The 27,935-nt window shown below is 43.8% G+C and overlaps 3 protein-coding genes and 1 long non-coding RNA gene across 5 annotated transcripts in view; 2 read left to right on the top strand and 2 right to left on the bottom strand.

Annotated features, from left to right (window-relative positions):
- LOC133465685 (uncharacterized) overlaps positions 1-8,381 on the bottom strand; it is a 50,976-nt gene extending 42,595 nt beyond the window's left edge. For both annotated transcript variants that reach the window (XR_009784722.1, XR_009784723.1), the window contains exon 1: positions 8,233-8,381. This is a non-coding gene — a long non-coding RNA (uncharacterized LOC133465685). The remainder of the gene's footprint in view (positions 1-8,232) is intronic.
- ccdc43 (coiled-coil domain containing 43) lies at positions 8,331-11,059 on the top strand. Its single transcript, XM_061748716.1, has 5 exons — positions 8,331-8,547; positions 8,807-8,903; positions 9,144-9,279; positions 9,655-9,710; positions 10,612-11,059. Exons 1-5 carry the CDS (start codon positions 8,374-8,376, stop codon positions 10,797-10,799), a joined length of 651 nt encoding a protein of 216 aa, XP_061604700.1. The 5' UTR covers positions 8,331-8,373; the 3' UTR covers positions 10,800-11,059.
- On the bottom strand, positions 11,056-18,012 carry moto (minamoto). The gene is made up of 8 exons (XM_061748714.1): positions 17,904-18,012; positions 16,246-16,328; positions 15,784-15,935; positions 15,609-15,716; positions 13,717-15,046; positions 13,309-13,437; positions 13,048-13,225; positions 11,056-12,073 (listed from the first exon to the last, which is right to left on the bottom strand). Exons 2-8 carry the CDS (start codon positions 16,285-16,287, stop codon positions 11,805-11,807), a joined length of 2,208 nt encoding a protein of 735 aa, XP_061604698.1. The 5' UTR covers positions 16,288-16,328; positions 17,904-18,012; the 3' UTR covers positions 11,056-11,804.
- Positions 18,013-18,884: 872 nt separating this feature from the next.
- fzd2 (frizzled class receptor 2) lies at positions 18,885-22,143 on the top strand. The gene has a single exon (XM_061748715.1). The coding sequence runs from the start codon at positions 19,074-19,076 to the stop codon at positions 20,706-20,708; it is 1,635 nt and encodes a 544-aa protein (XP_061604699.1). The 5' UTR covers positions 18,885-19,073; the 3' UTR covers positions 20,709-22,143.
- The last annotated feature ends 5,792 nt before the right edge of the window (positions 22,144-27,935 follow it).

The raw sequence follows: 27,935 nt of genomic DNA, 5'->3' as shown, positions 1-27,935 counted from the left end.
GAAAAAAAATATGAAGTGTTTCTGAGGTTTTGGTTACCTGATTCAAGTACACAAAAAGTCAAAATAACCAGTTCCAAGACCTCTCTCAGGTCCAACATCAGTGATCTCTGCTCTCACAATGTTTTTCTGGATGACTTGAACAAATCTTATGAAAAGTCTTCCCAAAAGAGTAGAAGCTGTTCTAGCTCCAAAGGGGGGCGGGGACCGACTCATCATGTAAGGCATACCGGCGGAGAAGAAGGGTGACACAGGTGGCATGAGACTGCGCCATGCTGTCTATGAGTGAGGGATACCTGCAGAGCAGACATGACTCAATCCGTCATCAACCTCAACTCTATTTCTAACTATCACCCCCACATTCGCATTGCCGTCCGGGTGGAGCGATGACACCGAGATTCACCCTGAAGTTAGTGACCTTGATATGTGGTCTGCATGTTCTTACAGATATTTCCAAAAACAGCGGCATGGACCCTAAATCCACGGGGATCTTTTCGGCTTGGTGGAGCTTTTGACTGAACACTGGAGCCTGTGTGCAAACAAACTTAAGAACGGTCACGGACAACTGACATGAAACAAATAACAGCAATTTATTTCGACTAAAACTGAACTTACAAGATGCATCTGAGCATGTCATCCCAACTAAACATGCACAAATCATATTTTTCATAGTGGAGCTAACAAACCTGAATAATGGGGATAGAAATTGAATTAATCCAACCAGAACGGGCTAATGCAAGCTTCGACTTGGAAGACCATGGTGCACTGTCTTCAACTAACATACTTGCCAGAACTGATAGCAGGCATGCAATTTGTAATAGAAGTGAATAAAATTCAAAGCACTGTGACACGGTCCTAACCCTTTGCCTCGTGATCACAAAGATACAATTGTTTACTTTATAAGAAAATGACCTTGTATAATGAGCCAAATGCAGCTGAATCAAGTCGAAAGACATTATTATCTGAGAACATGTAGCAGCCTATTCTGATAAATTTACTGTACGTAATAGGAATGTGCCAATAAATAGACTCTCATAAATCTAATCTATGAATGTAAACTTAGTGAATGTAAACTTAGTGATTATGGTTCATTACACAGTTCATCGTTGAATGAAAGTGCTTTCATGCATTTGTCTACCAAGACCTTTGGAGAACCGTAAGTAGACCTAAATCGACACTATCAATTTCTTTTTCGTATCATCTCTCTGGAAGCTCCCAAAACCTATCCTTTATGCCGCAAACAAAGGAAGGTCTTCAATTTAATTCGCCATCTGTGGCTAGCTTGAAATATTATCTGAGAAATGAGATCCGTGACCCTGAATACAGAGCGAGAAGGGAGCGGAACATAGACGCGGCCTGGCGAAGGGAGAACCTCTGAGCCCCTTCCCCACGTGGCAAGGCTAAATGTTTACCCTCCTCCACTGTGCTGTCCAGACGCATCCTCTCAGCCCTAACTCAGCGCCCCGTCGCCCTCATCGACCGTATTCAGAGGTGGCGAGAGCTGGCATGGCTAAGAGTTTTTCCTCAGAGCCAGAAGATCTTGGAGCCTGGGAGGAAGGCTCTTGAAACCATGGAGGGACACGAGAGATGGAGGATAAAAAGTCTAATAATTTTCTTGACAATTTGAAGAGCCCTTTAGAACTCTTCTCACCATCTCAGTAGACTTCTCTGAGTCAGCGTTCCATATTCATCACTTTTTTTGTGTGTGCCAGAGATTTAATTGCCGGAGTGAAAAAGCTTGGAGAGCAGCAGCAAACGCTTGAGCACCGAGGCACCAAGAGGACCAAGTGGGAGGTCTGCACTCAACCTGATGGATGCATAAGCGCTAAAATAAGAGGCCTCATTACACATAACCAGATGATTCCCATGGACACCAGTTTGGAATAATAATCCTGCTGCAAAGAGACGTACCAGGCGCTAACAAAGTGATGAACCGCCACTGTCAGGGAGCACATTTTGACTTAACACCACATGAACTTGAAAATTGGTTTTAAAAAGGTGTGCTGAGTTTAAAAGTGCTGCTAACAAACCATTGGCAAAAGATACGAATGGTACCAAAATAATTATTCATACCTTAGCGCTTTTTGGAACCCTTCCGTTAAGGAACAAATTGGAAGGCTAAACACACTTTTAAAAGTATTTAAACTCTATCTACTTTAGCGCTATTTTCGTGGACTCGTGCTAGCCTGGCTTTCCCTCAATTTACTAATCTGTTCCCTCAGATGGATAAACTGTACCCTCAGACAGAGCCCCAGAGATTTGCAAAACTAAAAGAACTGATTAGTAAACTGAGTGTACAGTTTATCCATTTGAGGGAACAGATTAGTAAATTGAGGGAGCAGATTCGTAATCTGAGGGAACAGATTATCAATGAATAGAATTTTTCTCATACCTTGGCACCAGGGGGGTTACTGAACAGTAAAAGAACAGGCACATTTTCCCGATAAATTATAGCATGTTTGCGGGATGTTCGCTTGTTATTTTAAAAATGCAATCGTTTACGCCAGCTGCAAATTGAGGGTATGCGATGGTGACAGAACAGGTTGCTGCATGTGATCAGAAGATAGTTGGTCTGCAGACATGGTAAAAGAAGCATGTGGCTCATTACCCAAGGTTATTTCCGAATGCCCTTCTCCAAGTAATAACTGAACATTTGTTATCGTGAGGGGGCTCCACGTTAAGAAGTAAGTAGAACACTTTCTTTTTTGCAAGAAATACACTGGAACAACAACTCTCTGTGTTTTGCATTCCGGTCATATTTATAGTTTGGATCTAGTTTCAGTTAAAAATGGTCTCTGTAAAATGTCCCTGAGAGCAGCACATTTGCATATTTTCTCTTAAAATGAGTAAATGAATACAAAGGCGAGCACAAGGTCTTGTCACAGGTGTAAAGAAAAAAAAAAAACATTTCTGTTTGAGTTTTATTGTTGTATGCTATCAGTCCATGAATAAAATAGTCAAATTCCAACTAAACTGATCAAACTCCACAATGTTTAAAATGATGTCATTAAATACATTCAATAATCATTGAAGCTGCAGAGACAAAACATTTATCATCTATAATTGGCTTGGGTGACAAACATCCAAAGTCCGAGACAAGCGTGCATGTCTACAGCGGAGTAATAAAAGTTTATATAATCATCACGCTACATCATTGCTGACATTACTAACCACAATTAAAATGAACTGAACATTCCATCAGATGAACGCAATAAAAAAAATCTGTTGACGAAAACATCAAGTTGAGGGTACATTGCTGCGGTGTATTTAATTGACGCTCACGGTAAAGGTGAGCTGTTCTAAAGATGATGAACTCGGTTGTGTGTGGACAAGCTCCAGCTTCGCACATGTAAGCAGCTTATTCACGGGAATACATCGACGAATACTGCTGGCGAGGATGAGGAAGCCATGCCCGTTGCACTGCGCCGACTGCTTGTTCTGGGCTCTGGTTATATTCTGTCACATTAGCGCTGGCGCAGAGGATATGTTGACAGAGAGAGGACATTGCACATTGAGACTGTAGGGCTTTTTCGAAGGCTGGTGGCATCGGAACGGGAGACAAGTGTGTGCGTCTGTGTGTATTTGCGTCCACAGAGGCGCAGGCTCGCCTGTGGAGTGGAGCATGTGGACGCCCACCCGCTCTGCAGCCTCGCAGCCCTCGTCATTTCGCATCAATCCACAGCCCCTCAATATAAATAGGACAGGCGTCCTAAAGCTACGCGTTACTAAGAGCAGCAGTGGCATTAAGCGGTGACCCCGAGTCGCTCAGCTTGAAATATGACGATTGCGGCCTGGTGGAAGGGAAGCTTCCCTCTCACCCCTTTGCCACCCTGTGGACCGACCATTACTTTGGCACACAGCAGCGGCAGCTCGGCACTCAGGGGACAATAAAAAGCGTCTCACTTTTCAACATACTTTACTGTCGCCCAAGTGTAAAAAGAAGTTAACCACTGGTAATACTGAAAGGTAGTAACTTTGAGAACAAGCAACGCATATGGTGAGGCCGGAGTATGACAAATATTTAAGATTATTTGAAAAGGCTTCTTCCGGCACGCTACTAAAACTTTCCCATAGAAGAAACAGTGGTGCCTTGAGATATGACTGACGCGACTTCGGAGATTTGAAAGATTTTTTGGGGGGAAGCAAAAACATTGAGATACAACCGTTGCATGGTGTTAGTGAACTCGACTCAATTCACTTCACAAGTTTGGCAGCTCAAACAATTCTTCAACAAAGAGGCTTCAAGCTGTTGAACGCCACGCCCACTTGTAGTTTGCTGTCAAACTAAAATTCAACTAATGACACGTGTATTTAAAACAACCAAACACCTTTGCCTTTCACTAGCTTAATGCTAATACATGTTGCAAAATGCCATAGATATTCTAATGAATATCTATAAGGTGCTTTTCTAGGGTAACACGGCAACAGGTCAGCGTGAGGCCGTGGGGCGTGCCCGCTATTACAGTTGTGTGCTCCCGAGTGCACGAGAAATGATTGGCACCTCATAAGTATCTGCGCTTCTACTTAAGAACAGAGCGTGAGTACTTTTGCCACCTGTTCGTGTCATTGTTTTGCCCTAATCAGGGTTCTTGTTCTAGCACTGAAATGTAATGGGGACAAAACGTCGGCTTTGACGGGACTTTGTCTTGTCTTCTGAAAGACTTAACAAAACACAACCTTCGTCAAGCATCCTCGCATGTGGCGTCAGGCATGTCTGAAAGCCAAAGATCAACTGCAGCAAAGTGGAGACTGTCGTGAGTACCATAGTCACAAGCACGTGTGTTTATTTTGTTCATTTCTTGCTTTGTCTCGATGGTTACGACGACACCACAATGACGAATCAGCGTGTCTCGGACAGGTCGCACATATGATAGACGAGGCATGCTGTGAATCAGGTAGAGAAAACCCCTGTTTGTCATGGGGGAATACTTTCAATATAGGTGAAAAGCTGTATAGCTGTAATATATAGACAATATTTTTTTAAAAAACATCCTTTCAATTATTTTAGCCCTTTCACTTGCACATTTCAACTGATTCAAACACACTTTTCAAAATATTCCTTCGTGCCTGATCTCACTCTCACATTGTAAAGCTATGGGAGACTATCACATAACATCACTTTGATGAAATGAAAAGAAGGCTTTCTTGCATCGTTCTCCAAATAAGAGGCTCAGCATGCTTGCGTCAAGCTGTTTGTCACTCCCAGTGAAGTTTACTGTAAAACTGACACATACAAGAGAATTAAACATTGTATACTGTATATTTCAACACCAAAATTGTCAGGGCTGCTGTTTGAGCACCCTGAGTCCAGCCCGTGTGTGTGTGTGTGCGTGTGTCATGAGTGCTTTGCATTGTTGACGTGTTGGAGTCTAGCAGCTGCACCTTGTCATCCTAATTACACCTGACTGTTCTTAAGACGCTGTGGGACTCCAACTCGTCGCCAGACTGTCAACGCTCTACGTCGACTTCGTAGCCTAGCCACCTTGCCTATCTGTTTGCTTCCTGAAGACCTCGTGACTTACCTCTACCTAATTCTTGTTCTTTGTCCCCAGTCTGCCATCTGCCCTTGCTCCCTCCAAACCAGTGCTCACCTCTTGCGGCCCACCGACAACACGGACTCCTACCCTGCCACACCGGTCCTCGTTGGAACCCTGCCAATTTAGTTCTCGGAGTTCCTTTGCTCGCTTCCAAGCTGCAATAAACCGTTATTCACAAACTCACCTCCCTGTGCTCTCTGCATCTGGGTCCAACTTGCAACCTGAACCCTGACAAAAATGTTCAACCAAACCATATAATTCTAACCAAAGTCTGCAAGCCTAATGCTAACATATTAGGTGAAACGGCATAGACAGGGTAATGGAAATTAGCTATGCTGTTACAGTAATTATAAACAAATGCTAATTTTATACAATGGGCGCAGCAACTCATACAACACGAGTATACCAGATTATCCATAGGCATGTATTCTCTCTGTTCTATGGGAGCATGTCTTCCAGCAGACCTCCATTCTGTCCAGAATGTTTCAGCACAATGTGGTACAATACTGAAAGTAAATTCGGACTTGCCTCTTCAGTACATATAGACTACTGTAAAAACCCATTAAAAACGGTTGCAAAAAAATTCACAATGAAAAGCGAAAGGTGAAATAGTATGTGGTCAGGTTTTGCCATTGTAAAAGCATCAATAGGAGGTGGAATATGAAAGTTTGAATGTTAGCCCGTAGAAGTCACAAGCAGAAGCAAATACTTGAATGCGAGGACACGAAGGTGGCGCGTTTCCACTCGGCAGCATCCCCGTCCTCCGACAGAAGCTTCACAATTCATTACTGCAACGTCGGTGGAGTGTGAAGCCATGATGTGGGCGCAGTGGGACTGGCTGGGGGTATAACTAGGGGTGTAATTAATAACAACCCATCCCCCCCACTGACACACACACAGACAAGCCAGACCCCCTGTGCACAAATCACTTTCTGGAAGCGGAATCAAGTCATTCAAACGGAATCATTATTTAATATATTCAAACAGCTGTGAGGTGTTGTCCCAGTGTCAAATGAACAGGGGCCCAACAAACAGCTGGCGGGCCAATTTCTTGCCCCGCAGCACTATTCGCAATTACACTTAAACACGGCGGATGTGATGTACGAGCATGTAGCAAATTTGCTGCAAATCAAATACATGAGGAACATCCACGCGGGCAGGCAACGAAATCCAAAAGGAGAACCTGACTTTGAGAAGAAGACGTATTTGTGAGCTCTACTCCCCCCTCTAGTGGCAAGTAGCGGTACGTCAGTCCCATGCACATGTTTCACCTGTACTTGCACAGGGGAAAGCTCATATTTGGGCTTAAAGGCAGTGACATATGATGGAAAATCTACTTTTTATCTTTCCTTCTATGCAAATAGAAAATGCGTGTGTGAATAAGATGTTGTTCCAACACAGTGGGGTAAAATTACATATTGACCGCCGCACACACGCTGTTTCTCCACTTCTGACATGATCAGTTAGATTGGCCAAACATCCAGAACCATTTTCAAGCGATGGCCCCGAGTCCAGCTGCCGGACTACACTTTACTACTGAAACGCTATCATACGGAAACATCCACGTCTGATGCACCTGGCGGGGGCTATTTGTGTTTGGCGATATGTCCATGTGTCACATACACACAGTATAGTGTATGAAGTCCTTGTTGTATTTTGACATAGACATGTCATTAAAATACCTGGAAACTGTTTGGAATAGTGAAAAAAAAATTATGATTTCTCCTTTAATTTTCAAAGTAACCTTACTACTCCATTCACTAATTATCAAGTTAGCAATCGGAGCCTCATGACGGATGATTTTCTGGTGCCAAAAGAAGTGTTTGAATGCCAGCAACCCACAGTATGGAAAACGAATAGCTGCTTATTTTAGAGAATCAACATTTTAATGAAAGCAGCATTGGCAGTCTGACCGTGCTCAAAGCTTGAAAGTGAGTGCACAAGTAGTTTGTGTGCGACAATCAAGACCATCCATTTTCAATCAGCCACTGTTAGGGACTCATGGCACAATTCCAGGAAGGAAAGATTTGCTCTGAGCACTGATTCGCGTTTTGGATGATGAAATTGAATTAATAAGCAGCACAACAGACATCACAATTATTTTCAGTCGAAAAAGACAGAAAGTTTACAGCAAATGCTCCTATTCAGAGGTTGTAGTTTTTGTCATGTAAAAATCAAAAGGATTAGGCCAATGCTTGCTGTACTGCATCAAGAACTTTTTCTATATATTAAAAAAAAAAATCTTATTTGCTAGTTTTAAACAAAGGCTTGAAAGTGGGCTATCAGTATAAATGTATGGAACTGAAGTACGAAAGTCAAAATGTTTGTTGATGGGTTCTTATTTGAACAGCTTCATTAGACTTATGTTTAATTTAGCATAAGCAGAACGATAAAGGAACTGATTTTTGAGTCTTTTTGACTTCTAAAAATGGTTCGAAGTTATCTAAAAGTATGTGGCACAAATGTAATGTGATCCTATATATTCCACCTAATGATTTAGGGAGCCTTGGAACAAATATCAAGTCTCATCAATTATATTATAATTTCTGTTGATGGCTTCTGTCACTGCTGGGCCATTGTAAATGTTTTCATCCGAATAACAGCGCCTGTTCCCTTGTGTTATGCACCAGCTTCTTATAAAATATTCTCAGGACAAATGATCTTATTTGCATTCGTGATAATTCAAACATGACGTTACCTTGATGTGTACAGTCGCATCATTGCTGTTGAGGCAAAAATCCGACAGGCTTCGCTCTGTGGTACTTTGTCGCTTCATGTTTTACTTACAGGCGTGACGAAGGGCAGCCGCATACGGGTTGAAGGACCCCGAAGAGCCAACATGGCCGCCCCCATGGCAGACGCCGGGGAGTTTGAAAGTTGGCTAAATGAGCGGCTAGACGCGTTGGAAGTGGACCGCGAGGTGTACGGAGCCTACATTTTGGGCGTGCTGCAGGAAGAGGAGAGCGACGAGGAGAAAAGTGAGGCGCTTCAAGGAATTTTATCGGCCTTTTTGGTGAGCTAGCAACGCCCTCATGTCGCACGTAGCCAACATGACAGCTGCTTCTTCACTCGGCCGAAGCCTGTTGCTATTTATGAAACGCGACTGCTCAGTCAGGGCCACAAACCGCACGGAAGTGGATTTTGAAATTCTTCTAAGACCAAACAAACCCGATCCCGTACTTTAATCTTCTGCGACACAAACGGACGATAAAACCACCTGACTAACAATCTTATGTTGATATTTGTTTTGTCTACGGTCCGTAAATGTGCAGGATGAAGAAGACACGCTGGAAGATGTCTGCCAGCAGATCATCAAGCACTGGACGGAGTACTGCAACCGCCCGGCAAACAAGCGGGACGCTGGAGACGGTAGTTTATAAATATTATGTACATGAATACCTAAATAACACACTGACGTAAAGCTTTTCAAAAAGCTGCAGTGCAAACAGTCATCATATCATTGAATCCCATCTATATATGCAATGCACAGCTTGCAACTGTGCCTTAAATCAGTGCCAGATAAACACAAGGACAGATTAGCTCGAGTTTTAAACGAAAGTTTCAACACCAACCTCAGTGAGAATAACTGCTTTTTGTCTCCCCGGCCAGTTGAGGTCCAAGCCATCGCCGGTATGATCGAAAGGCAGGCACAGATTGTGGTCAAGCAGAAAGAAGTGTCGGAGGAGTCCAAGAAACGCAAGGAGGCCCTTCTAGCGCAGTACGCCAATGTTACGGATGAAGAGGAATATCCTTGATTTAGCAACTTAAAACTTTCCATTATTAGGCTTCTTTGTTGTTGACATTTGTGGTCATGAATATTGGTGACAAATGTAAATTAAGATTCATCTGCCATATTTCCACCAGACAGTACATTTCGGCTCAGCTCGCCATGGTGTGGTTTGGAATGGTAGAGTTAAGCTGCAACTGGGGCCTTAGTCAAGGTGGAGGGAATTATGAACATTATCAGTTTGTTTATTTTTTTTTATTTGCCCTGGTTGGTTGTCAAAAAAGTGGTAAGATAGTACGTACCAAACTGCACTGTAGGTGAAAAACGGGGGAAACTGTTATGTTTTACACTGAATTGTAAAGACAGACGATTTTGTTCCCTTGACTAAAACACTGAATGTGAAGAGGAGGAGTCAGCAAATGGAAACGTCATGCCTGGACAGGACAAGTGTATCCTTTCCGTGGCAACCTCTTATTAAAACGGGCATTTTTTATATGCTTTTTGGCACATAATGTTATTGCTCGCTATATTGACGAACTCAGGTGTCCAAATTATTTTTTTCAGGCAGCAGATTTACCAAATATATTGACATTGTTTTTGTTTGTTTCAACGCCATTGGGCCTCGTTCACTAATAAATGCTAATTGTTCTTACTCTGCGCACAAATTGAGTGTGGATGCAAAATCACGGTTGGATTCATGACGTGTGCATGCCGGCCAGTTTTCTTCTCACCGCCGTGCGTATGTGAGTGAATCAATATTCGTTCTAAATGACAAGCTCGTGGCTGCGAGCTGCAATCTGGAGAAACCACGCTGATGACGATCTGAGGAGATTCGAAATTTGTTTGCAGAGCACGCACAAATTCAAGTCGCAACATATTGATGAATAACAGATATATACGCATGTTAGTGAATGAAGTCCAATGTCTTTACCAGATAAAATAAGTTGGCTTAGCTTCTTCTACTACTATTACTAAATACTACTACTATTTTAGTTTTCTGTCAGTGTGGATGCCCTGTGGGACCATGCTGCCTCTCACAGGTCAGTCTGGATACTACAACAGATTTATAATGTATGGTGGTGTGCTGTTGATCACCTCAGTTACACCTCCCACTATCAACAGCAGTTAGTGTGTGCATATTATTATATATTTTTTTTTTTGGGGTCATACGTGGGGTCTCTCACATGTTAAAAATGTGTATGCGTGTACCCAGCTTTTAGCATAACGCTGCTTATTTGAAGAAGGTGACATGAGAGTTCGACAATGCGACCCCGAGCACCTCTACAGAATAATTCCGAATGCGTGCTTTGCCTGCCTACTGTTGTGTCCTTGACCTCCACCGGGCGTCAGCCATGTTCAAGAACACCAACGTGGAGGAAGTCCTGAACAGGCAAAAGCAAAAGCGGGACCAGGCCCGCGAAGATGCCCAGAAGAAGAAGGAAAGTGACAAAATGCAGCGGGAGAAGGACAAACTGGCCAAACAAGAGAGGAAGGAGAAGGAGAAGAAGCGCACACAAAAGGGAGAACGCAAAAGATAAAGGCAGGAGAAAGGACATTGTATGACACAGGAAAAGGGTTGGACACACTACTCTTTGGGGTGGGGGGCATTTTGGTCATTGTGTTAACGTGTGCGAGCACTGAAACAAAGTCATTCAACTGTTGTTGAGCTCATTCGACATTGTGTTATCAAAACTTTAAGTCCAGTCATGTGCTATCTTAAAAAGAATTGACCGAGACTAAGAACAAACACTTTGTTGGTTTGAAATTGTCTTTTTGAAGTAATAAACTTTTGGAGCGATTTCAGTTGCTTTTAATTTAGAATGTTTCAGTTATACAAACATGTAGAAGTTGGAGAAACACTTTATGAACATGATCATGAACACTGTGATCGTAAATAAAATACAACAAGGACCGAAACAATCTGAATACTAATAAAGCACATATAAAGTGTTGTAAATCACTAACTGACAGTTAAGAAGTGTGTGTGTTAAGTGAAGACTGCGAACAGAACAAATGGGACTCTTCCAGAAATTTGAACTTTTTCTTTCTATACTTCAACTGTGTCCAGAAAATCCTGACCATGTCTCAACTTGGCTATGTGACGGTTCACTGATGGTAGTGTGACAATAATAGTAATAAAAATTACTTTTCAGTCTATGGTGAATCAGTTTTGAGTTTAAAAAAATTGGGGGGGAAAAACGGTGTAGTAATTAGAAATATGATTCAAATAGTGGTAAGGACTATTTGTTGGGGGAGTTAACCCAATAAATAACTTTAAAGAACTCTCATAAATAGTGCATTTAAATACAGCTTTGTTACAGATTCTAATCAATTTAGGACACTTGATTAACGATGCTCATATTTTTGTTCAGTTCATGAACTTACTACACAACTCGAGCTGCGGGGTCTTAACAATTTACTCATCTCATATTCTGCTGTTTATGGCCTGGACTAAAATTTTAAGTGCTGCATTTACATGGCAATTTTATAATTTGATCAATTCTGTGAATGCCTGTTAACTGGACTGCACGTTGTTCACTTGATTACAGCGTAAACGTGTAGGGGCAGCTGTGTGTGTGTATTTCCTCCCTGTCTGCGTCGGGGTGGTCCTCGGGCCCGCTAACGGGAGTGGGCACGGTCATCGAGAGAGAGTGCCACAATGCTGCACAGAGCTCCCTGTTGGTGCCCGGGCAGTCCTCTGCCCTCCTGGTGGGAGTGGGCACGGTCATCTGGAGAGCACACCAAAGGCCTGCACGGAGCTTCCTGGTGGTCACGGCAAGATCCTTCAGGGCAATGACCAACAGCGTGAAGTCTATGAAACAAGAAGTCAGCACTTTAAAACAGGCCACAGTTTGCCCAGTGAACTGTTTTTCTATAGGAAATAAAAGAGTATAACTAATTCACTGTGTTTGCAATTTTACCATTTTGACATCTCTAATGATATCTCAATTGTAAAATATGTTAGCGATTGTTAATAGTAAAAGTCAAAAATAAGACTGTCAAAAAAAGTGTAAAACAAAGTTACCCACTAAAACATAAAACCAGTCTACCTTAACTTATTGAAATGGACAGTTTTAACACTAGAGTATTACTACACTAAATTCACCTAAATTAGATTCTTGTTGAGGCTGCTGCTCCTTTTCGAAGAAACACAAAAAGTACAAAGAAAAACCGAACTGCACAAGCAGCGTTTAAATCGACTGTGCTCTTTTGATGGACCCTTATTTCTCATGTGCTGTCTTCTATGATAACGCTCAATATTTTGGAATAAGTGTTAAAAATGCCAATGAAAAAACTAAAACCTGAGTTATTCCTTTGCTATGCCTTAAGTGAGCTGTTACGTGATTTGCCGAGGTGTTGTGTGATGTCTTGCTTGAATTCTGTTTGAACGCTGAAGAAAGCATTCAACTTTTGAGGTTCTACTTTACACTTACAATACAGTAACGTAGTACCCCACTACATATGCAGCTCAGCTTGATGAGAAGGTAAATAACACTTGAATAACCTCAGAACAACCTTACTAATATTCATATAATTTAAAGGGTTAATCACCAAGAAGATTTCAAAAATAGAAAGAGGACTTCTTTAGTGTTTGGCCTGTTGTGGTTTCCGGATGGGGCAGCACAGTTTATGAATGGTTACCCCGTCCGCCTCACATTTTTAAGGTTCAGGTTTTGAATCTGCGGCGTTTGCATGTGTGTTTGAATGAGGTCAAACTCGATAGAAAATGGAATGTTTGTCCACTCTGAAGATGTGAAACCCTGCGTATGAGTACATTCAAGTTACCTTTGTCCACTGAGAGTGGAGTGCCGTGCCCCTGTTGCTCAGATGCGTTGGCAAGCTCTTCCCCGCGTCTCGCCTGGACGCAGGATAGAGCCTGGTGATGACTGTTCAGCACCAAGCGCACGTTGGCGTGGAGAGGTACATTGCATTCACACTCCATTTTGTACAGAATCCATTCTACCTGCAACACACCCGATAAAACATGCAAATTTGGGCTGTGTTGCGATCAGATGTTTCTCCAGTAGATGTTGCTCGGTGTCTCACGTTGGCCTGCTCCTGCCTCTGATTAACGATGAGGCGGTTGATTCTCGCGGGGTTGAGTGGAAGTCCGGGTGGATATTTCGCCGGCGGAGTCCATTCGCCAGGAAATGATTTGGCGAGGATGAGCTCAATCTGAAATGGAAAGCCAATCAGAATGGGACAAAAGTTTATGGAGGCCAACTATTCTGTTTGGACATTTACACAGTGGAACCTCCCCTGAATTACAGATATCTGCAACACATATCTAGCCCAGCTGTTAAAGATTAAAAGGGCTTGCCATAGAATTTATTTACTGTAGATTTATACATTGGTTAACTTGTGTGTTTGAAGACTGGAGGTTCCACTGTTAGTACCCCAAAAGAGCCATACCTTACCAGCCCTTTCACGTGCCCCTCAGTTTTGCAAGCCTACCTGCTTCCTCTCCCCTTGCAGGCAGCTTAACTGCTCAGAGCACTCATCCAGGTGGAGGTAAAACTGGATCATAAGTCCCCTTGGATTAGTTTCCAGGGAAGCTGCCAGAGCAGAGTCCCTGTCTTTACAAGTAGCCCCTCCATTGCGAGCCTCTGAGCCTTTGAGATGACTGTACAATGCCGTGGCCCCATTCCCAGCCACCGCACCAGCCGGAGTCATGCCAGCAGGACCGCTTCCATAAGGCGTTGTGTCTTTCTGAGGCTTGACAGGCAGTTGAGTGAAGCTTCTAGGGTTGGTGTCGAGATGGGCGGGAGGTATAAACGGCTGCATGTTCCCCATGATGTTTTCTCCATTAAATCTTTGCGTGCCGCCCAGGTGGTCAACCTGTGCTCTCCTGTGCATCTCCGCCACACGAGCGGTGGTTTTCGGCCTCTCTTCAATGCAGCCAGACATCATCTTTTTTTCCTTCTGCCTCTGTGGCTTCATCTTGGACTGCCTCTGCTTGAAGCCAGGATTGGAGTACTGGTTCCTATTGATACTTTTTTTATATTGGTTTGGGAGACTTAAAGATGCTGAGACAGGCTTTATTTTGGGGAAATATTGAGCATTTTCATTTTCCAGCCCCAATATTTCTTGAAACCCATTCTGCTTAAATGCTGGTTTGACATTTTGACCCCAGAATTCTCTCTCCAGCTGTTTTTCACATAACATTGGCATTGCCTGGCTGGGGAATTTCCAATGCTCAAGTATGCTGTCTTCAGGGTATTCTGTCTTTCCTTCCATGTTTGGAAAACATCCATAACATCCTTGATCAAACTCATCACTCAACAGAGATTGCAAACCACTAACTAGTTGGTTCATGTGTTCCGGCATGTCCTGCTCATTATTACCAATGGGATTCGCACTCATCCGGCTCCCGTAAATATCAAATAATGGTCTGCTCATCTTGTTTTGGAGCTGAAAGATATCGCTGATTTGAGGGAAGTCGTGATTTGCTGGGTGCGAATCAGCCGACAGGTCGTACTTGCGCTGCGGTGTCTGTGGTGGAAAGTGGCTCGCCATTTTGGGAATGGGAAGACCTGGTGGCAAGATCTTGTAGTGACTGTCGAAGCTATCGCTGTCGCCATTAGGGACACCAATATGCCAGTGCGGATTATCAGAAATGCCAGTGAGCTTCTTAAGGAACTGCTCATTTATGGACTCCACTTCAGATTCAATAAAAGCCTCACTGGGAACACAGTTAGGAAGTGTATCCTCTGCTTGAGAATACTGTAAGAAGTCTTCTCTCAAAGTCTTGGAACACCAAAGACTGTTGACGAGAGGCGGGTTTCTAAAAAGAAATCAGAATTGTATTTGTGTTATTATAAAACGAATACAACTGTAGGCAACTAGCTGGCATATTTGGACGACCCTCAAAATTTAACAGCAACTGGAGAAGAAGGAGCGCAAATACTACTAATTACAGTATTTTACTGATTTAGTCTTAGCTATTTTTTTTTTTTACACTTGGGTGACAGGTAAGAGGAGACTGCAACATAACTAAACAACAGAAGGTGTTTATTGTTTTAACCTGCCGTTTTCTTCAATTAGTAAAGATCCTATGAAATGGATTAATTAAATTATTAAATACATTTTATTGTTATACGAACAAATTGTCAACCAGTGCAAATTGCATTCCAGCACTAACTGGTACAATATGACTTCGTCACATAATACATTATTAGTATTTTAAATCTGTGTTCCAAAATGAAACATCATTGTAATTTAGATAACAAATTGTGTTGCAACTCAAAATGTCACCCAAATACTGCAATGTACTACAAATATCAACAGTCTTAACATACGCAGTGGAGTATTTCTGACCCAATTCTACTCTGAGATACATTACATACCTCCAATTGTAGAAGCCGCTCTGGGTATCATTACCTTCATCCAAAATATTAGACACTAAAAACTGTAGATCAACCTCCTCCTCAATTTCATTTTTTACAGTATTTTTCCTTAAAGAGAAAGAAAGATGTCATAAAAAGACTTAACACTTTATTTTAAACATGCAAAACACAATACCTGCTCTTAACGCTGTTCAGTGCACAATTCCTGAGTTCATAGGGATCACTGTGACCATTGGGAGACCAAAGCTTGAACTCCGCCACTCCCTTTTCCTGAGGATGAAAACCTGGCTTGGAAACGGAGGTATTTCCACCACTGCCATTGACAGCCTGAAACAAGAACACTCATTTCACAACCAACCACATGCTTTCAATCTCAACATTTTCTGTTTTCAGAGGACACATTAGTTTTCTTTGATTGAAAAGTAGTAGAGACCTTAAAGTCTATGTTAAGAACATTTTCACCACTATTTTACACTGTCGAAATGTTATCAACAGGTTTCTCAATAACCAAAACTACACTTTTTTTCTTAAAGACTATTCGGCAATTCAATTGGGTTTTGAGGCTAAAGATAATGGTGGACAGTGATCTTAATACAACTTGGAGTGTACAGTGTGCGCGTTACTTGTGAAAACTTACCTGACGGTGCAACTTGGGGGCGAAAAGCTCGTCAGATGCCATTCTGATGAAACTCGGAATGGTTCCTTTAACTTATTCGATTACTAATCAATCAGAACACAACGATTCTAGTTATTAACTAAGTTCACATTGTCAACATCACAGTTTGGCGGACAGTGCTATATTAATTACTGCACTGTACATGTCTTTTTTCTAACAACGTTTTATTTAGTAACACAAAACATACAAGTTCAATTGCCACGGTGTGAAATACGAATACAGGAAAACATTGAGTCTCATTACAGAAATAAATTATATAGAGCACATAAATCCAAAATTTTATGTGCTTTCTCATGTTTATGGAGTGTCTAAATGCAGGTGTCTCAAACTGGCGGCCCGCGGGCTATTTTGTGGTCCCCACCTTAATATAAAAGTTTAATGTTAGTGCGGCCCAAGAGTTTTATACGAACAGCACTTTTACAGTGTTGTGTTCGGAGCTGATGAACCTACCAATCACGGTGGGGTATATGGCTATAAGGGGCGTGACAATGACCCGGCTTGATGCAAGCATAGAAACAGTTTTCAATGAGTGAAAGTTACAGCAGCGTTGCCATGGAGATTTTTCTTCTGTGCCTGGCTAGGTAAATGCGGACATTAGTCCCAGTGCGCCGTGTTCACAACGTCCAAAAAAAGGTGTTTTAAGTTTCTGCCCAGTGTGACATTATAGGACGTATATAGGTTATGGCTCTCTCTGAATAAATCAAAGTGTGCACGGCGAGATAAAAGAAGGGTGGGGAACTCGTTGGTGTGGTCTGCGGTCTGAGTCCGGTCGGATCTGTGTGGGGGTGGGCTTCAGTCGGGCTGAGCGCCCCGCGCGTCGTGGCCCCCATCCACTCTCATGTTAAATGGAAAAAAGAAAAGGCGCTTGGATGGCATGGCAGTGGATGGGGGTTACGGCGTGCGGCTAGTTCGGCCTGGTTGTGGCGTGCCCTCGCGTGGATCTTGTCTGGTCAGCGTCCTTGTTTATCTTATTTTGTGTTAGAAAATAAAAAAGACGTTTGAGGAGATTTGATTTTTTTTTACATTTCTAATTTAAATTGCACGCGCTTGCATGTGTCCGTGGCTGCGGACCAGCCTCAGCCAGACTCTGCCTCCAGCGGCCCCAAGGTAAATTGAGTTTGAGACCCTGGTCTAATGGATCTAATATACTGCCTGACGTCATTTTCAAAAATGCAAAACAGTGGTTTTTGATTAGTGTATCGGCATTTATGAATATGCCATTTAGCCAACAGTATAATGACATTGATAATATATTTTGTGTGTGTGTGTGTGTGTGTTTGTTGTTTTTTTTGCTCAAAGGTGCATAGTTGATGAAGCCAAACAATAGATGCTCAAAGCAAAGAAAACGATTTCGTACTATATAGAGTACTATTAAATTATAAATATCTTTCCGTAATTGGGCAGTGTGTGGGCAATTCCAAAATAAATGAAAAATATTTTCAGGGGATCTGTACTGTCCATATCACAAGGGGAAAGCTAGGGCCGCCATATTGGCTGATTTATGGCTAGTTGAAAAGTGCCAATACGGCCTTGGTCATCCATTTTCGGGTCATATTAAGAACGCCTGACCGCGAAAAACATCAATCCAACAGTTTGAAACCACTTTATAGTGAACCTACCTGTTCGCTTAACGTTACATCAAATTATTGAGACGTCCAAAAGTTGGTCGTGGAAATATGCCCGCTCCTCCATCTTGCCCCCCCTGACCCCTTCTCCACCAGCAGGTAGATGTCTTCGTGCTGATTGGTCAGTCCTGACGTCCAATTAGCATAAAGCAGATTTTCGAAGAGCATAGTAACATCACGCATTTGAAATATGATTTACGATCTTATTGGGCGTACTATACATTTTCACTAGCAATTTAATAGTTTGTATTATTATTTTTATTATTATTATTAGGTACTCGCAACAAAATTCCCAAGTGTTTACAACGAGATGATTGACGACGTAAAATGAAAACTGGACGGGCTGAGTGAATCGCATCGTAACTTCCGCATTTTAAGCGGTGGTTTACCGAACATATCATGTCATTGTTTCCAGTGAGGAGCTACGCCAGTTGTCATTTTAAGAGCTGAAAGAAAGTACTTTCGTCATAAAACGTGTTAGATAACCTTACAATAAAGTATTTCATGGAGTGTTTATTTTTAAAATTTCTTTTTCTTGTTTATTGTGCAACTTCCAGATGTTTTTTTTGGTGTAATAATTGAATTAAAATGTCAAGATTGATGATGTGGCCCGTGAACACGATACGAACACTAGGTGGGGACCTCGTCCTCCTGATCCACCCGCTTGCAAACTCGTAGGTCTGGTTGGGCCAGGCAATCCAGCTGTTGCGTCAAAGTTTGGCGAGAAAGCTACCTGTTCCTATGGATTTCTTCAAAATAAAACACAGAAACTTCGCCAAAGTCTTGAGACGTCAGCGTTGCCATCTCCTCGAGTGAGTACACTCATCGTAATCAATTTGACGAATCGCAGTAGCATGCTTTGTGCTTATTTTTGGCGACGTCGTTGCAAACGATGCCTCTTTTCTCGACCGTGACCGCGACACCTTTATTTTGAAGGCATCTAGCGGACGTTTTGCTTCTCGTTAAAGTGACACGGGTGAGCGAATGGGAGTTTGGGAAAAGAAAAAGTTAGCCAGCAGCGCTCCGAGCGAAGAGCAAACACAAAGAGGACGACGCTCGTGTATGAGCGATCAGACTCTACAACATTTGATATTATTTGAGTCTGCTTCATGAGGCTTTTCATTGAATTGTCTGACTAAAGTTGCTGTCTTTAAACTTGGCGAGATGATTTTGTGCGGCACTTGGTTTGTCATTCTCTTGCTGCTTATGGTGACATCAGGTCAGTATCAAGGAGACAACGGAATTGTCATCCCAGAGCATGGATTTTGCCAACCGATCTCCATACCCCTGTGCACGGACATCGCCTACAACCAAACCATCATGCCCAACTTAGTGGGCCACTACAACCAGGAGGACGCGGGGCTGGAGGTGCACCAGTTCTACCCGCTGGTGAAGGTACAGTGCTCCCCCGAGTTGAAATTTTTCCTGTGCTCCATGTACGCGCCGGTTTGCACTGTCCTGGAGAAGGCCATCCCGCCTTGCAGGTCCATCTGCGAGAGGGCCAAGCAGGGCTGCGAGGCCCTCATGAACAAGTTTGGCTTCCAGTGGCCCGACCGCCTGCGCTGCGAGAACTTCCCCGTGCTGGGCGACGGTCAGATCTGCGTGGGACAGAACGACTCATCCGCGGCCACCGTCCCTCCCTTGCCCGTCCCGGGCACCCAGGACCTCACGGTGGTCTCCGGCCACGACGGGCCCTTCCGTTGCCCGGCCGCGCTGGTGGTGCCTCCCTACTTGAACTACATGTTCCTGGAGGAGAAGGACTGCGCCGCTCCCTGCGAGCCGTCCCGGGGCGGCGGGTACATGTTTTTCACCGAGAAGGAGATCCACTTCTCACGCGTCTGGATTCTGGTCTGGTCGGTCCTGTGCTGCGCGTCCACCTTATTCACGGTCACCACTTATTTGGTGGACATGCAGCGCTTCAGGTACCCCGAGAGGCCCATCATCTTCCTGTCAGGCTGCTACACCATGGTCTCCATCGCCTACATCGCAGGCTTCTTCCTGGGCGACAAAGTGGTGTGCAACGAGAGCTTCAACCCGGATGGCTACAAGACCCTTGTCCAGGGCACCAAGAAGGAAGGCTGCACCATCCTCTTCATGATGCTGTACTTCTTCAGCATGGCCAGCTCCATCTGGTGGGTCATTCTGTCCCTCACCTGGTTCCTGGCCGCGGGGATGAAGTGGGGCCACGAGGCGATCGAGGCCCACTCCCAGTACTTCCACCTGGCGGCCTGGGCGGTGCCGGCCGTCAAAACCATCAGCATCCTGGCCATCGGGCAGATCGAGGGCGACGTGCTGAGCGGCGTGTGCTTCGTCAGCCTCAGCAACCTGGACCCCCTGCGAGGTTTCGTCCTGGCGCCGCTCTTCATCTACCTCTTCATCGGGACCTCCTTCCTGCTGGCCGGCTTCGTGTCGCTCTTCCGCATCCGCACCATCATGAAGCACGACGGCAGCAAGACGGAGAAGCTGGAGCGCCTCATGGTGCGCATCGGCGTCTTCAGCGTGCTTTACACCGTGCCCGCCACCATCGTGATCGCCTGCTTCTTCTACGAGCAGGCCTTCCGCCCGCACTGGGAGCGCAGCTGGGTCGGCCACAGCTGCAGGAGCCTGGCCATCCCGTGCCCGGCGCAGACGGGGCCCCGCGTGACGCCGGACTTCACCGTCTACATGATCAAGTACCTGATGACGCTCATAGTGGGCATCACGTCCGGTTTCTGGATCTGGTCTGGGAAAACGCTGCATTCCTGGCACAAGTTCTACACCAGGCTGACAAACGGCAAACACGGAGAGACCACCGTGTAGGATGAAGGGCCCGCCGCGAGCTCTTGGATGGACTGATTTGTGCTTTTCGTGGCGGCCGTGTGTGGTGGTGAGGAAGGGGGATGGGGAGGGGGGGCGCGTTCTTCGGCATTCCGAGCCGCCGATCTTAAAAGCGTTTGGGTTTTGACCAAACGGCGAGCTGGATTAATGAGGCCCGAACGGGACAGCCTGACTCAACGAACGCACAACAAACATGGCCGACATCGCCATGTGCCGAAATGCTCAGCTCCTCTTCCTCTTCCTCGGCTCCATGTTCCAGCAGCACAAAGACGACTTCACATGTAATTAAATCCAAGTGTAAATAGTATTTGTAAAAACATGAAATTATATATTTGTATTTAAAAAAAAAAAAAAAAAAAAAAAAAAAAGTATACGTCTTAACTGTCAGTTGTCACTTTTTGGACAGCAACAAACCCAAATAGATCTGCCCCCTTTTCTTTCTGAATAACATTTGTAATAATTTGAGCCTGCTTCGTGCTTGATTTTTATATGTTAAAAGAATTTCAAGTTCAGCCAGCAAAATGTACAAATAGGCCACTTAACATTATTACTGTATGTAGTCACTTTATGTGGAAGCTACTATATACTCTTGTGTGGTTATACAACTAACATAAATGATCATGTTATTTTGCATTTAAAAAAAAAGAAAGAAATTGGTCAGAATGATTGCTGATATGAATTGCCCAATACTACGATGTCATGCATTCAGACTTCCTCTTTTCCCATTTTCATTTCTCTTGACATCCTGGGAGATGTGCTTGTTCTTTCCGAAAGAGAACAACATCCCCAATTGGAGATCCCATCTCGTATTTCAAATGCGGGCGGACAGGAAGCGTCATTCAGCGGCGTAATGTCGGGCGGACATTGAACGTGGCACGACTTGTCTCTGCGGGCTAGTAAAATAGCGTTATGCCTCGCGGTTATACATAATAATAACATCAGTGTGTACCGCACCACGTCGGGATAAGAAAACAAAACTAAAAAATTGATGTCATCACATTTTGAGAATTTTGTGGGATAATAATTGCCTGCTGTTGTTGTATTGCTAACCAAACTGTATGAATGCTTGACATCTTTGAGGGCAGTCATAGAGCTTGGGCTCTTGTCACATGTATGTATACATTGTATAAAATGTCAATATTTCAGCTGTGGAACAAGAATAACCAAAGTTGTTATGCAAATTTCGTAGGATTTTTCTACAAAAAGTAATGCACTGTGAGTGGAAAATAATATGCGCTAACAGCTAATGTAGCATGTCCATTGCATCATGTCAGTCGTGTATGTTGCGTACTTGTCGTACGTTTTATACGTGTTAAGATTTTGTACAGTTTCCTACTAAATTCTCCTGAGAGCATGTCGAACCAAAATATGTGTCAAGTGCAAATGAGAAGATTAAACACCTACTAGTCAAACTGCATGGTTCGTGTAGTGTATGATCGTCCATATGTTCTCTAGTCATTCAACACAGCCTTGGAGAACGTGTCCGAAAGGCGGCCATGTTGTTTTCGCAGAAAGGGTTGGATCTCCAAATACAACGCAAACTCCAAAGTCCAATTAGTAACATTACCACGATGAAGAGAAGTTAAGTACTGTATAATAAAGTAAAACTACGCAAATGTGCTGTCATTGTCACGCTATTCGTAGTCAGACGAGCCTCACAGGTTTTTAGGTCGGGGGTTAGAATCCAGGCTTTGGCATGTTCTTCCCGTGCCAGTGTGGCTTTTCTGTGGATATTCCGGTTTCCTCCCACATTCCAAAAACTTGCATCTTCGGTTCATTGAATACTCTAAAGTGAGTGTAAATGAAAATCAAATTGAAACATGAAAATGTCACACATGGGAAATAAAATGACGGATGGCAATTCCAAACAGAAAGTTCCAGTTGAATTGCTGCTGAATTTGAAATGGTGGTCGCGAATGATCTTGCAATCTGTGAGAACGTGACCCCCTCCAAATGGCATCTCACCTCGCACATAACACCACCAAGTGCAAAAAAAAAAAAAGAAAGAAAGAAAGAGGGGGGGGGGGGGAAACACCTCCTTTTGTTCGAGAGGCCGCGCTTAAAACAACACAGGGATCGTCTGGCGAGAAACGCCTGCGCCATCGGATAGGCGTGAAAGCGTTCCTGCCTGCCTGTTTGTTGGAGGGAATATAAAAAGAAGGGGGAAAAAAACTAAACAAGGTGGTTTCAGCGTTACTTCTCCGCTGCCAAGCTGGAATCCCCCACGCTGTGCTCCAGTGGAAGCATCTCTGCGCTGATGTCATGAAGGCTATGTGTGTGTGTGTGTGTGTGTGTGTATTTGGCTGCTGGGGAGGGAGAGCCGGGAAGCCGATCCTCTCGCCTCGCAGGCAGCGAGACCAGGGGGCTCCAAATGTACCATTGTGTGCGCGCATGTAATCATATTAGTTTACTGCGAGGCTTCAGTCTTTCTATACGTTCTCCTATGACCTGGCAGACAAGAGTGTCTTTCTTGTGTTCTTATCTAATATCTGGGCTTGGCTGCAGATGGCCTGGAACAACAGACAGTTAGAGCCGATGAAAGGTAGGAACAGATACTCCAAGAGGGGAGGGGGGGTGGGGGGGGGACATAAATCGACCTGTGCCTCTCTTTCTCGCTCTCTATTCTAGCGCTGTCCCGGTTCCACCCGCCCTCTTTTGCTCCTCTCTCCGCTCAGATGAATGGGGGGAATGTGAGTGAGTCAGTGGAGCGGCGCTAGGCCTCGCTCGGCCTACAGTGACAGACAGTCTCCAGTGCCTCGCTCACTTCAAAGTGCTGCTGAAACCTGACTAGCTCCTTGTAAACACTGCCGCCTGGCCCCCTAAGACTCCCACCCCCTCCCACCCCACACCACCACCGCCACCACTCCCCAACCACCCACCCTGACTCCCTCCACTTCCTGCGCTTAACTCAACTTAATGGCTGGCTTGTTTGGCTTTGCACCCAAGCTGAAAGGCGAGCGAGGGAGCGGGAGAATGGCTCCGAGAAGGCGCCGAGAGGGATTGTTTCAGGGTGAAAAAGGCGCAGGGGCTTGGAGAGCCCGATGGAAAACCAGCGTTTGCAGTGGACGTCGGACGGCAACACACCCCTGTTAAAATGCCAGCTTTTTTCCCCTCATGGTAACAAAATGAACATAATGTGGCCTGTAACTTATACAGTCCATTTGAAAAAGAAAGAAAAAACGGTTTGCAGTACGGTCAACTCCTAGCATATCGCGGTTCAGGCTTTGCGGTCCTGCTATTTTGCAGTATTTTTTATATTTGTATATTCTTTTAAACTTTTTTTTTTTTTGCCAGCTAAGGAAATTAATAATAGTCTCTTGGATGCAAACGTTTTTTTTAAAATGTTTTTAATAATGTACTTGAATGTCATTTTTAAAAATCCATTGTTCTTGCTCTATCTCTCAATATATTCTGTTTAAATGTGTTTGTATTGTTTCAAGTGTGTTTGGAGACCTTCAAAAAATTCAAGTACAAAAAAAAAACATTTTTTTTTTGCTAAATGTAGCCCCTCCTTCCTTCCTTTTCACATTGGACAAACCTGGCATCCTAACAGGCCTGTGTTCACTTTCTAATCCACCATACTGAAATCCTTTTGTCTCCCTCCAAGAGGGAAAATAGGCGTGCATTCTTCCCGATGTTGTTGATATTTCGGCTAAAGGTTATTTGCGTGAGACCTTGAAACATCTGGAAACGGAATCAGATGCTTTGCCGTTGACTCATCCAGGTTGCTGTCTGGCGGCGTCCCGCAGGGTCGACGGCGATGATGATGATGATGCTGCTGCTGCTGCTGATGATGATGATGCATCGCCAAACTGCGGACGGGATCGTTCACGCGGCCTTCGCTTGTCCGTCGACACCCTTCCCTTTTGGGTGTCAGTCGTCTCCTGTGTCCCTTAGCTCAGATGCTGGCTCCTGCACGCTAAGTTTCGCTCGCTCGAGGGCAAGAATGGACAAGTTGGGAAGAATGCTCCCAGAGACCTTTATTGTGATGTGGCGCTTAATGCAAGCAGGCCTTCTCAGAGAAAGATGGTGTTATGAGGGCCTGCACTTTTTTCTCTCTTTAGAGATGTAATGCGTTATCCCACTAATATCAGGCTTGTGTATAAGGTGGTTTGAAGACAAAGGGAAAGGGTAGGGGGGGGACTTGCAGACATGCAAGCGAGCCTGTTTCTCATCACATCCTGGCACGGGCTCAAAAAGAACTCAACCTCTGCACTCTGGATTAGTTGCAGTCATACATTATGATGAACCAGAGAGGAGCAGCGGAGATTTTCCAGAACACATCTATCTGTCCCGCACGCCCTTGAAATCTCCAAAGGAAGTCCAAAATGTTGTCTTTCTCTCCCCCCGCCCCCACCCACACGAGGCTCCTCTCAACGCGTTCCGATGGCTGCCGTGGAGAATTGGACTGAGCTCAGCACGCTGGCGCATCACTTTTTTGACTTGGCCGCCAGACGCTAACCACGAGGAAAGATTTCGATATGGCCGCACAGAGCTCACTTTCTGAAATGTTCAAAATGTGCGGTCAACCTAAATACCAGTGTGTTGTAGCGTCCAGACAATGGAGAGACGCTCGCTGGCAGTGAGCGGGTCAGCAAGGCCTTCTCCATCACAAGCCTTGCTCGACATTTACAACCTCATTTCAAATACTTTGTTCCCAATATTCTAATCCATTCACTTCGTAGTATTTCTCTTGGCTACATTGCTTCCAGTATTGTTTATACTGCATTGGATTTATTTATTTTTTTGTCCAATCACATTTCAGCTTCAGTGTGCTACCGCTTCAATGTAATCTGCCCAGGACCTTGAGAATCAGTAACTTTGTTTCTTTAACCAACCAGATTTCAGTTTCTACCTTGTTGGCCCAAAATAACATTAGCATTTTTCCATCCTCTGATTGGTTGGGCAGAATAAGCCAAATTACATCAGTAATCGTCAGCATCTCTGGTAGGTATGACGTATTTTATTTAATCTATTTTTTCACGTTATTAGTTTATTGGTTCTTAACATAATTGGAAGTACTGTTTGTCGTTTTCAGATGTTCTTGTCATTATTAACTAGAACTCCTTCAAAATGAGGACTTTTAATTTCACAACCTGAGCATTTTCTCAGTTTGTCCCTCCCATGAAGCTAAATAATGTCACTGAAATATGAGGCACACTTCTCATAATGGTGCGGCCCCAGTCTTGCTCCACTGGCACCAATAACCACATTTAAAAAAATAAAAAAAAACATTGCTCAATTAAAATCCCTCCGATTCTTAATGGAGTTTGGTATCAGCTTTGCTACGCCTGAAAGAAATTGCCGCATTTTAAGCCGGTGATTCTATCAGGATCGACAGGTCTTCCGCCGTATCGTCTCGATAATTAGATCAACATGTGGGTCACGCCTTAGGTTTAATAGTAATTGGAGAGTGGGTTCACCATGGCCTTGCTTCCCACTTTGCTTTTTCCTGGTGGCTCATTTTCACGCCTCGTGCACACCATTTGTCTGCTATTTTATTGCTCGTAGGCTGCTCAGGGGAGGCTATTAGAAGGAAAGCAGGAGGCTCGGGGGGAGGGGGTACAGTCTTCCAATGGCAGGAAAAGTATCTGGCCCAGACTGTTTAAGGGAAGGCTGTGCATGTTATCAAGCAAGAAGAAGGACAACTTCAAGAGCCCCTCGAGCTGCTAAGCCGAGAGGTGCCGACAGCTGTCTGACAGATATTTTGGGAGCCTGGAGCATGCCTGGGATAATAATGGGCTTGATTGGGAGGAGTGTTTGTGTGTGTGCGTGTGTGTGTGTGTGTGTGTGCGTGCAGGCATTGGAATGGTAAATGTGCAAGCAGATATCACAGCGCGATCACACGCTCGCCACTGTCTCGAAAGCTGCAGTAGCAAACGGTAACACAACAAGGAGGCAACAAGTTGTTGTGCTGTACAATTAAAGCTCTCTGCGGCCATGCGTGTTTGTTTTTATGAGGTAAAATATGTTTGCGCTTATGACAACAAGATGGCATCGCAGGGTGATATTTCGGGAAGGATTTTTGTTGTTGCGTACGCGCTATAACAACAAACCAAACAAATCGCGCGAGTGACTTGCTGTGGTGATCCCGAAAGAGACAAGTTGAACGTTGCAACAACATATTTTTAGGCAAAGTCAAAATATTACAAGAGTCAAGTTTTTTTTTTTCCAAGTAGAAAATGTTGTAATTATACAAGAATCCAATCATGATTATGTTCAGCTAAAATGTCATCTCTTTTTTCCAGTTAATAGTTTAATTTCAGAGAATAAAGTTGTATTTTTTTCCTGAGAATGAAGTTGCAATTTTAAAAGATAAAAACTTGTATTGTTTTTAGAAAAAGTTATCATGTAAGAGAACAAAGTCATATTTTAGTGTAGTTTAAAAGGTGTATTTCTTTCCTGAACAAAGTTGGAACATCAAGACAACGCAGTCAAAACATTGTCTACAATTTTATTTTAATTTAATTCAAGTCAAATCTTATTTTTTTCTGAGAAAAGTTGGGTTGTAATATTTTTTACTGAATAAATAAATGTATGATAGTAGTTTTTTTTTGGGGGGGGGGGGAATTTAAAAAAAAATACAAATTAAATGTCACATTACGAGAATAACGTAGAATTGTTTAAAGACTAAGAAGCTTTTATCTAACGAGAATGAAGTCATATTTTTCAAGAGTTATGTCTTATTCCCCCCCCCAAAAAACAAATTGTAATCTACAGCTATAGAAAGTCCTAACATGTGACATGCGGTTTTTTTCCCCGAGAATACATGTTATCTCGAAAAAAAAAAAAAAAGTTCTTTCTTTCCCCCAAAATTACAACACTTTTGTCTCGAAAAATAGAGAATATTTATTCTCTTCGTATCACTTCTTTGTCCTTGAAAACAACACAACATACTTGCAAATTCAAGTCCAACGGTGGTAACATTTGCAACATTAACTTCCATATCTGCTTCCCAGGTGCCAGTAAACTGGATTCCTGTTGGTCCGTGCGAGCGCCTTGGGTACACCTGGACGTGCAAGCAGGTAACCCAACACACACACACACACACACACACACAAATGCTCTAATCCGGTGTGCTGCTATAATTTCTCTCCCAAGAGCGTCTGCAGGGCTTTGATGATGACTTATTGAGTAGGCTCCTCTCTGGCGAGCGTGCCCCCCCCCCCCCCACACCCCTCCACCTCAACCCCATACTCCCCAACCCGC

This window comes from Phyllopteryx taeniolatus, chromosome 16 (assembly GCF_024500385.1).
Source record: "Phyllopteryx taeniolatus isolate TA_2022b chromosome 16, UOR_Ptae_1.2, whole genome shotgun sequence".
Taxonomy (NCBI): Eukaryota; Metazoa; Chordata; class Actinopteri; order Syngnathiformes; family Syngnathidae; genus Phyllopteryx; species Phyllopteryx taeniolatus.
This window is presented reverse-complemented; position numbering and strand designations above follow the sequence as displayed.